Source organism: Accipiter gentilis, chromosome 33 (genome assembly GCF_929443795.1).
Source record: "Accipiter gentilis chromosome 33, bAccGen1.1, whole genome shotgun sequence".
Lineage (NCBI taxonomy): Eukaryota > Metazoa > Chordata > Aves > Accipitriformes > Accipitridae > Astur > Astur gentilis.
The window spans coordinates 724,405-734,985 of NC_064912.1; the positions used below are offsets into that span (position 1 = coordinate 724,405).

The 10,581-nt window shown below is 51.4% G+C and overlaps 1 protein-coding gene across 1 annotated transcript; it reads left to right on the forward strand.

Moving 5' to 3' along the window:
• Positions 1-2,186: 2,186 nt before the first annotated feature.
• LOC126034127 (galanin receptor 2b-like) lies at positions 2,187-9,358 on the forward strand. Its single transcript, XM_049791456.1, has 2 exons — positions 2,187-2,608; positions 5,506-9,358. The coding sequence occupies exons 1-2, from the start codon at positions 2,235-2,237 to the stop codon at positions 6,242-6,244; spliced, it is 1,113 nt and encodes a 370-aa protein (XP_049647413.1). The 5' UTR covers positions 2,187-2,234; the 3' UTR covers positions 6,245-9,358.
• The last annotated feature ends 1,223 nt before the right edge of the window (positions 9,359-10,581 follow it).

Consider the following 10,581-nt stretch of genomic DNA (forward strand, 5'->3'; position numbering starts at 1 on the left):
CAGAGACTCTACCAGGCAACACAGACACTGGGTGGATGATAAGATGAAGTTGGCTTCTGGCTGAGCTGTCAGCTCTTCTCCAGCTTTGCTAGTACCTTCCTCAGCCCCATGCCACAAGGATCCCCCAAGGCTTGGGATTATGCCACAGCCTTGCATGGGGCATAATCCCAAGCACAGCCTAAGCCAGTGTTATCAACAAGACGTAAAAATAAAACACCAGTGGCAGCCTGAGTTGCTCTCCCCTGCACACAGGGAAGCTCCCTGGTCCCAGAGGAGTTAGGCAGCATGAGAAGAGACCAAGGTCCTCAGCCAGACTCTGGCACCAGACCTTCTGGCTGGTCCCCATCCATCTATGTCTCCCACTCTTGCCAGGGCCTGTATAAGCTCCCCTGCTTCCTGCATATCCATACTGCATGGGGTACTCTCTTCTTCAGGTGGCTGCAGGGATACTTTTGCCTGTACTGAGAGCTGACACCACCATTTGAATTGGCTTTGTTTGAGCACCGAGGCAGATCTAGCAAAAATAAGTAGCGTGCACTTCAGTACTGGCCATCCCAGCTTTCCAGAGGAAAGCTCATCCCTCTCCCACACAAGCAAGCATTCGTGGAGCTCGAGCTTACTATAAAACAGAAGAGTCTAAGCTAGATGTAAAATTTCTGTGCTGCACCTGCCACAAGGCAAATTCACATTCAGAACAACTGAAGCCATCCCTGTGAAATCCCCTCCGCTTCAGGATGGGTAGATGCTTTTAGAGCAAGCCACACGTTCACAAATGAGGTGCAGTGACCTTTTGGGTCCCAGAGAGTAGAGTCCAGCTCCCAGATAGCAGCATGAGCTTCCTGCTGCCCATCCAGAGGAGAGGCTGCCATGCCAAGTAGGGTATTTGACTTGTCCCAAGTGTTGGGCAGCGCACAACAGGCCAACCAAAAGACCGCATCCTGCTTCCTAGAATTTATGAGCCTTTGGCACTTGCCTCTGGGGATACTTGCAACTGTACAGGAATAGCCTCATTATAGCTGTGGTAGCATTGAACAGGGCTTGGTGTGATTCCAGGCAGCTTGCTAGCATCCCCAAATCTGCACTGACACCAGGGACCCATGTTCACATGCCCCTTGCAGTGCTTCTGCTTCAGGCACTTGCATTGCCAGTGCTCCCCAGGGAGCACTTGCTAATTCCCCAGCCTGAAAAGAGAATGCACAACCTAGAAGCTAGTTTCTTGCACAGACTCTGCGATCTCCATACTTAGGGTGAGATGGCCTTGGGCCACAATCTGGTAACCACAGCGCATCCCTACAAGCACTGCAGAGGGGAGAGAACCCAAACCACGTGTTTATTCAAGGGAAGCTGTATGTGATAGTCCTCCAGCTCCAGAGCTCAAAAACATGCAGACAGATTTCTATGCCTGTGACAGGGAAACTTGTGTTTTCATGCACAACCTCACCTTCTGCTTTCAGTCCAAATGCTTATTTTGGGGGCAGGGAAATGATACAAAAAGCCCAAGTCCTGGGCAGAGCTGCCCTGTGGAACATGGAAAGGGAATAAGCATCTGGGTCGCTGAAACCAAAGCAGGAGTGGTCCCATCAGAGCTGTTCTCCTCAGAAAGTCCCCACATAGGCACAACATGGAGCTGTGTAGTAGCTGTCACTGCCAAAAGCATTTCCAGCCCTGTGCCTAGTGTGCGAGGTTTATTCTAGGAGCAAGTACCAAAAGACCCAGGAGCAGGGGAGGGATAAAACTCTGCATGTCAGCATTGGGGGAGCAAACATCTTGGCTTGTCCAGCTGGTTGGTTTGAGCCTGGAGCACCATTGCCGTGAAGGAACACGTCACACCCCTCCTGCCACCACAGCTGGACCAGCTGGGAGGTGGAGATTCTGACTCCATCCCCCCACAGAGGAGGAAGCTGGGGACAGATGCCATCCTCTCCCCTAAACCTCACCTCCAGTACTATCAGTCCAAGGCAGCATCTGAACACGGGCTGTGGATTCATTCCAGGGCCGGAATGGGGGAGCAGGGCACCCCTTGCCCCCAGCCTAACCCTACCTGCCCTCTAGGCCAGCAATGTCCAGAGGAACCTGCTGAAAAGAGGTGGGTCACAGAGCTGAAAACAGGGCTCTGCGTCTCCAGCGAGCCAACAGGCACATCAGCCAAGCTAACAGGCTGAGCAGTGTTTTTCCAGTCTCTCACATCTTTCCCTGTATTTGCCCCAGGCTCCAACGTCTCACCACGACACAGAATGACAGAGCATGAGGACTTCGTGAGCTTGGCTGGGTACTGGAACTCTTCCAACAGTTACCAGTTCAGCCCTGCCAGTGTCATTGTCCCTGTGGTCTTCTCCCTCATCTTCCTCCTGGGGACAGTGGGCAATAGCCTGGTGCTGGCAGTGCTGCTGCGCAATGGGCAAATGGGCCACAACACTACCAACCTCTTCATCCTCAACCTCAGCCTGGCTGACTTCTTCTTCATCGTCTTCTGCGTGCCTTTCCAGGCCACCATCTACTCCCTTGAGGGGTGGGTCTTCGGCTCCTTCATCTGCAAGGCTGTCCACTTCTTCATCTACCTCACCATGTATGCTAGCAGCTTTACTCTGGCTGCCGTCTCTGTGGACAGGTAACAGTCTAAAGACACCTTTGGGCTGGGGAAGGAGGGTAGTCTGAGAAGCTGGGCTGAATGAGGGCATGGGAAGATGGTGGCCCACCACCATTAGGCAGATGTTTCAAACCCCAGTGGTATTGATCCGTGCCAAAGGCAGTTTGGGGATCAGTTGTGTCTCCCTTGCCCTAACAACCCCTAAGCAGCACTTCCAGATCTCTCGAGTGCAAAGCTGGTGCCGTGCCTGTGTGCACTTTCTGCAGGAAAGACCTGCCTTGCGGTTAGAGCACTTGAGACCCAAGCTCAGCTCCCCGCTGTGCCACAGACTCCCAATGAGAGTCACCTAGTTCTGTATTAGAGATGCCACTCAGAGGGTAATAGCTAACCCCAAGCCACCATTTCAGAAAAGCATCATGTGCAGCCAGCAAGGTAAACAGAGGGCTCCGTAAGAGGAGCCACATAAATACCCGAGAGATCCCAGTCCTGCAGTAAACCCATCTCTCCTCATTCCCCAGGGGCTGCCAGCCCACCACAAAACTTGTCATCTAGCAATTCCTGTTCCCCACCACCCCCAACCCTCCTGCACTCTCCGCAGAAAGGCAGCCACACTGTCAGCGAGTCCTTCCTTGGGAGGTCACCCAGGACACTCTGGCCCTGATTGGGGCCACCTACATTGTTCCCAAGGGCACTGTAAGGGCCACTGTGTCAGCTGCCCCACTTGTGGCTGAGCCAACACTTATGGTCCAGATGAGGATGAGGTCCCCACTGGGGTAAGCTCCAGCGTTGACTGCCACAGGGAACATGTCCCGGCCCATCTTGTTCCTTGTGCTTGCTTCCAAGGTACCAAGACAAGAATAGGGCCAAACAGCCCTCTGCAACGAGAAGATTCACAGCACTGCAGGCAGAAGGAAACTTCAGTATCAGGGAATATCTGGGGTAGGTTAGATCCCAGCAAAAAGTGTGGTTGGGCTACTCCTCCAGCCTGCTTCCACTTTGTCCTGCTCCCAGGTGCCACCTGCAGAAATGGGCATCTAGACTCAAAACAGTGAACTGACACTTCAGCAATTCACCCACCCAGAGGTGCCAGCATCCTCTGGTTAGGGTGAGGGGGGTCACATAGAATCCCTGACAAAAATATCCCAATCCTCTGGGACTCCAGTGGTTACAGAGTTTGGCTGCTGTCACGAGGAAGACCCGAGATGTCTCACAGTCTAAGCCTCTTGCTTCCCTGCACCTACGTCACACGAGTGCAGTCTGCCTCTCCAGCCAGCTCAGCACTGGGGACAGTATCTCAAAAAAAAGATATTTTGGCAAGGTGCTAATGTCTGTGTTCTCTCCCTTTCTGGTGGCACTGTGTGCTGTAGTGCAGTGCTCCACCAAAGAGGTGGCTGCATTTCAGTGTGACATGAAATGATTCTCACAAAGCTGCCAGCAGCTTTCAGGATGACAAGACCAGCAAGTAACAAGGGTTTTGTCACACATGTGACCCTTCACACCAACTGCATGTCTTATCTACCTGTTCTGCTGGCCTTACAGTGCATCAAATAAGCATCCTTCTGTGGACGCTGGCAGGCTGAGGCTGCAGCAGTTGCACTCCTGTCTGTGCTGACAGCTCCTCTCCATCCCCTACCCACCTTCTCTCCTTGCTGACATCTACACCTTTGCCCTATGGCGTTGCCTGGAGGTGGGGGAGCAGAGCTGGCCATCACACCATAACTGCCCACTGTTGCTAGAGGGAGCAGACAGACCATCACTGCCTGCTTTGGGCTGGCCTGAGAAAGCAGACAGTACCAAAAGGCAAGGGCCGACCTGGTCCCTTTGGTACTAAGGTGGAGGCAGCCACAGCTCCAGTGAGCAAATCTTTCCCCTGCCAGGCTGATCTGAAACCTGGAGAAGGCTGGAAACATGCCTTCAGTGGGCAGGAGCCTGCATTGTGCCCATCACCCAGTGAAGCTTTGCCAGGTCTTGAATCCTCAGTTCAGACCTCTTTCTGCTGGATAAATTCTGCCAAGCAGTGGGCATCTGCATGGTCTCCACAGCACCATCTCTCTGACCCTAGCTCAGCAACGTAACCCACCCAACCATGTATGGAGGGGTGAGCCAGCCTAAGCCTGTGGGAGGAGAAGCATCCTTGCTAGAAAGAGAAAAGCTGCTTTACCCAGAAGCGTATGTCAAAGAGTGGGTGAGATAACTTGCAGGGCCACTGCTCAGGGACCTTCAGGAGAATGAAGGTGGTGTGGTTTAACCCCAGCCAGCAACTAAGCACCGTGCAGCTGCTCGCTCACTCCTCCCCGCTCCCAGTGGAATGGGGAAGAGAATCAGAAAAAAAAGTGAAATTCATGGGTTGAGATAAGAACAGTTTAATAAATAAAATATTATAATAGCAATAATAATAAAAAGAATAATAATGTAATAACAATAATAATGGTAATGAAAAGGAATATAACAAAAAAAGACAAATTAGACCAAAGAAAAGACAGGTGACGCACAGCGCAATTGCTTATCAGCTGCTGACTGATGTCTGAGCAGTGATCCACCCCTCCTGGCCAACTCCCCCCCAGTTTATATATTGAGCATGACATTCTGTGGTATGGAATATCCCTTTGGCTAGTTTGGGTCGGCTGTCCTGGCCATGCTCCCTCCCAGCTTCTTGCACACCTGCTTGCTGGCAGAGCATGGGAAACTGAAAAATCTTTAACTTAGAATAAGCCCTACTTAGTAACAACTAAAACATCAGTGTGTTATCAACATTATTCTCACACTAAATCCAAACACATTGTACCAGCTACTAGGAAGAAAATTAACTATCCCAGCTGAAACCAGGACAGAAGGGAACTCTTTTGTCCCCAGAGTTTATGTGGCCAGGCAGAGCTTGGCTGAAATCTCAGTGCTGGTTGCTTTCCTCTCCCCTCCAGGTACCTGGCCATCCGCTATCCGCTGCGCTCCCGGGAGCTGCGGACCCCCCATAATGCAGTGGCTGCCATGGCTGTGATCTGGGGCCTCTCCGTGGTCTTTGCTGGGCCCTACCTAAGCTACTACGACCTGATTGAGTGGGAGTCCAGCTACATCTGCATGCCTGGCTGGGAGGAGTGGAGACGCAAGGTTATGGACACCAGTACATTTGCCTTTGGCTATGTCATCCCAGTGCTGGTCATCAGCCTCTCCTACACCAGGACCATCAAGTACCTGTGGACAGCAGTGGAGCCCCTGGAGGACATATCAGAGTCCAAGAAGGCCAAGCGGAAGGTAACCAAGATGATCATCATTGTAACTATCCTTTTCTGCCTCTGCTGGCTACCCTACCACGTAGTCATCCTCCGATACCTCTACGGAGACTTCCCCTTCAACCAGGCCACCTACGCCTTCCGCCTGCTTTCCCACTGCATGGCCTATGCCAACTCCTGCCTCAATCCCATCGTTTATGCCCTGGTCTCCAAGCACTTCCGCAAGGGCTTCAAAAAAGTTTTCAGCTGTCTCTTGAGGAAAAAGCACCGCAACAAGGTGCATGTGGTGCACGCTGCCCACATTGTACCTGGATTTGAGGCCGGCTCCACTGAAGTGTCCCAGATGAATGAGGAGAATAACAGGTGTGAGCTGAACCCAGCCTCCATGGCAGTCCCCTCCAGTTCCTCCAAGCCCCTTCATATTTCCTAGTGGCCAAGCTCCACACCATCTGACAGCTTGGCTGTGTCACCAGCTTCAGGCAACCCTTTCCCACTGGGTGAGAGAGGATGCTGGAAAGGCAAGCCAGAAACTGCTATGCGCTGCTTCTGGCCTTGTTGTTCCTTCCCATTCCATGCACCAACTGTTCTCCTGAGCCATCTCCCCGCTAAATGCTACGTGCAAAGGAAGGAATGGACCCAGACTTGCCCCTGATCCTCAAACCAGCTGGACTCCAAGGAATAAAGCTCCAGCTCCTCTGTTGGCTCTCATCCTTCGAACTCCTCTGCTCCATGGCCCCACTGCTCTGGACACATTGGTTAGTTGTCAAAAAGTTCCTTCTGCCTCCCAATGCCCCATCTGGCCAGACTGGCTCCCACAGTAGGAATGGCAAGGGACATGGGCAGTGCAGGCAGGGCCAGGCAAGCAAAGGTGGTATGGAAAGCTCCTAGCACAACCCATCGATGGTTGCAGTGATGGCTTTGGTGCTGGCTGTGCTGTTCTCCCAGTGACTGGGTCCTCCCCTGGGATGTGGGCTCGTTGCATGTGTGGGATGCTGCTGCTGTACGTACTAGAGAAATGTCTTTCTAACCCAGAGCAAATAAATGCACTTCCCTCATCCAGGCAATAGTGGGGCCTGCGGTCATCATCTGGGGTGGGGATGGGCTACCCCATACCTCAACGGGACTTTTTTCTTAACTGGTATAAAGTACAGTGCACCATGAAAACCAGCACTGAGCAAAGTCTGCAGAGCCAAACCCTGCCTGGTGTCTCCACTCCTTTCTCCACGGCCATGTTTACTGACACAGTCGACAGGTCCCTGTGCAGGTCAGTGCACAGGCGATATTCTCCCAAGATAAATGACCTCCACCCTCCACAGTTAGGAGTCTACCATCAGTGCATAAAAGCAGCTTTATCTGACCGCCACACTTCAGAGGGCCCATGGGCAGGCAAGGAGCGAGTGGGGAGAGGCAGGGTTAAGCGTTTAGTTCAGTTATGGTTCCTCCTGCCTGCATGGCACAGTCTTTGTGCAGGGGATTGAGGACGCTTGCTCTCCATAGTGGAGCAGATGCTCTTCAGGGCATGCTGAATCTCATCTCAGGATCTAAGCATGCACTTGACCCCCTGGAGCTTCAGGAAGGAAAACTCATCTCCCTTACCACGGCTGATTAGATGCAAGTGGGTACCTTCCTGTCACAGCTAAATCGCTGGAGATCATAGAATCATAGAATATCTTGAGTTGGAAGGGGCCCATAAGGATCATCGAGACCAACTCCCTGCTCCTCGCAGGACCACCTAAACCTAAACCACATAACTAAAAGTGTCATCCAGACACTCCCTGAACTCTGACAGGCTTGGTGCCATGACCACCTCCCTGGGCAGCCTGTTCCAGCCACCAGCCACCATCTCAGTGAAGAACCTTTTCCTAATGTCCAGTCTGAACTTCCCCTGACACAGCTTCATTCCATTTCCTCGTATCCTATTGCTGGTCACCAGAGAGAGGAGATCAGGACCTCCCCCTCCGCTGCCCCCCTTGAGGAAGGTGTAGACTGCAATGAGGGCACCCCTCAGCCTTCTCTTCTTCAGGCTGAACAAGCCCAGTGACCTCAGCTGCTCCTCATAAGTCTTGCCCTCGAGACCCTTCACCATCTTGGTTGCCCTTCCCTGGGCACACTCTCATAGTTTGATGTCCTTCTAATCTTGAGGCGCCCAAAACTGCACACAGTACTTGAGGTGGGACCACACCAGTGCAGTGCAGAATGGGACAATCACCTCCCTCAACCGGTTATCTACGCTGTGTTTGATGCACCCCAGGACATGGTTGACCCTTTTGGCTGCCAGAGCACACTGTTGACTCATATTCAACTTGCCATCATCCCAGACCTCCAGATCTCTCTCCATGGGGCTGCTCTCCAGCCTCTCATCCCCCATTTTGTACGTATAACCAGGATTACCCCGTCCCAGGTGGAGAATCCGGCACTTGCTCTTCTTGAATTTCATATGCTTGGTGATTGCCCAGCTCTCTAGCCTATCCAGATCTCTCCATAAGGCCTCTCTACCCTCGAGGGAGTCCACAGCTCCTCCAGTTTAGTATCATCAGCAAACTTACTTAATGTACATTCGATTTCTGTGTCCAGATCATTTATAAAAACATTACAGACCACTGGCCCTAAAATTGAGCCCTGGGGAACTCCACTGGTGGCTGGTCACCAGCCTGATGTAATCTCATTTACTGTAACTCTTTGAGCCCGACCCATCAGCCGACTGCTCACCCAAGGTAGCATGGTCTTGTCTAGCTGTGTGCTGGACAGTTTGTCCAGAAGGATACTGTGAGAGACAGTATCAAAAGCTTTTCTAAAATCCAAAACCACCACCTGTACTGGCTTCCCTTGATCAGCTAGATGGGTGACCTTGTCATAAATGGAAATTAAGTTGGTTAAGCAGGACTTTCCTCTCATGAACCCATGCTGGCTATGACCAATGGCTGTGTTGTCTCTCAAGTGTTTTTCAGTAACTCCCAGAATAACATTCTCCATAATTTCACCAGGCACTGAAGTGAGACTGACAGGTCTGTAATTACCAGGGTCTTCCTTCTTACCCCTCTTGAAAATTGGGACAACATTTGCCAGCTTCCAGTCAACTGGGACCTCTTCAGACTCCCAAGACCATTGAAAAATAATGAATAGAGGTCCTGCGATGACATCAGCCAGCTCCTTCAGTATCCTGGGATGAAACCTATCAGCCCCCGTAGATTTAGGCGCATCCAGCTGGAGCAGCAAGTCGTGAACAAGTTCAGGGTCAGCTGGGAGTTTATCATACCCCCAGTCATGGTCTTCCAACACAGGGCTCTGGTGGCCCCAGAGCCCACCATGGGTGTTAAAGACAGAGGCAAAGGCGGCATTAAACATCTCTGCTTTGCCTGCATCTCTATTTGTGAGTTGACTGACCTCATCAATGTTACCTCTGGTTCTCTTTTGGCTGTTAACATATTTTAAAAAGCTCTTTTTGTTGTCCTTCACAGTGCTGGCCAGCTTGAACTCTAATCGAGCTTTGGCCACACAAATTTTCTCCCTGTGGTCCTCCCGTGTTGCCTGTCCTTGCTTCCAATGTCTGTACACTTTCTTTTCCTGCATAAATTCTGGAAGATGATCCCTGCTCACCCAAGCCAGCCTTCTGCCCTACTTGGATGACTACTGACACTTTGGCATTGCCTGCTCCTGCGCTCTTAAGAGATGGCTCTTAAAAAGTTACCAGCATTCATGGACCCCAATACCTTCAAAAGCAGATTCCCAGGGGACCTTACTGACTAGCCCCCTCAGCAGCCTGAAGTCTGCTCTCCCCATATCCAGCGTTGAAGTTTTGCTGGCAGTTTTTCTCCTATCACCAACAATTTGAAACTCAACTACTTTGTGGTCACTGTGACCAAGCCAGCCACCAATCACCACTTCATCCACGAGTCCCTCTCTGGTTACAAACTACAAATCTGGGAAGGCACCTTTCCTAGTTGGCTCCCTCAGTACTTGTACCAAGAAGTTATCTTCAGTGTGCTTCAGAAATTTCCTGGACCTGTTTGCGTCTGCTGTATGATATTCCCAGTTGATGTCTGGGAAGTTAAAATCACCCATAAGGACAAGGGCAGTTGATCTAGAGATATCCCTTAATTACTTGTAGATAATAATTCATCGGTGGTGTTGTCCTGGCTGGGTAGTAGATAGTAGACTCCCACAGTAACAGCTGCTTTATTTGCTTTCCCCTTCATCCTTACCCAGAGGTTCTCAACCGAAAGCCACTCCAGCTGACTGAGAAGCCAAGGAACACTTGATCTGAGAAACATTTCTCACTGTGACTGATGGTAACTCACAACAGCCAAGCTTTATGAGGCCAAAATCTGCAAGCATAAGACACTTCCACACCAGAGGCTAGCACCTAGGCAGTCAAAAGTGGAAATAACTTACCACTCCTTCCTTGCTGTGCTTAATATAGTCCAACCAACTCTCCTCACTAACTCAGGGGCTACCCTACCTTTCCAACAGATGATCCCAATCTCACAGACCTGGGCAAACACTGGGGTAATGCATACCTTCCTTCCAGCTCTAGGACTGGGACCTGTACAGACCAAAACATGTCTGGGCCTCAAAACCAGCCTGCTACATTCTCCTCACACCTTCCCAGTCCCATTGGCAAAGCCCTGCCACTTGTCCAGCATTGCTACCAGCTCCATTGGAGGACAGCTTGGAAATCCCAGCTATGGTCCCCCACTACACGTGCACAATGCTGTAGGAACCCAGAGCAGAGGTGGTCCCTGTCCCAAAGAGCCTACACTCCAACCA

Excerpts from the sequence above, each read along its gene's own strand:
- LOC126034127 (XM_049791456.1), top strand. The coding sequence starts at position 2,235 with ATGACAGAGCATGAGGACTTCGTGAGCTTGGCTGGGTACTGGAACTCT. Across the intron at positions 2,609-5,505 it reads GCTGCCGTCTCTGTGGACAG|GTACCTGGCCATCCGCTATC; the intron begins GTAACAGTCTAA and ends TCTCCCCTCCAG.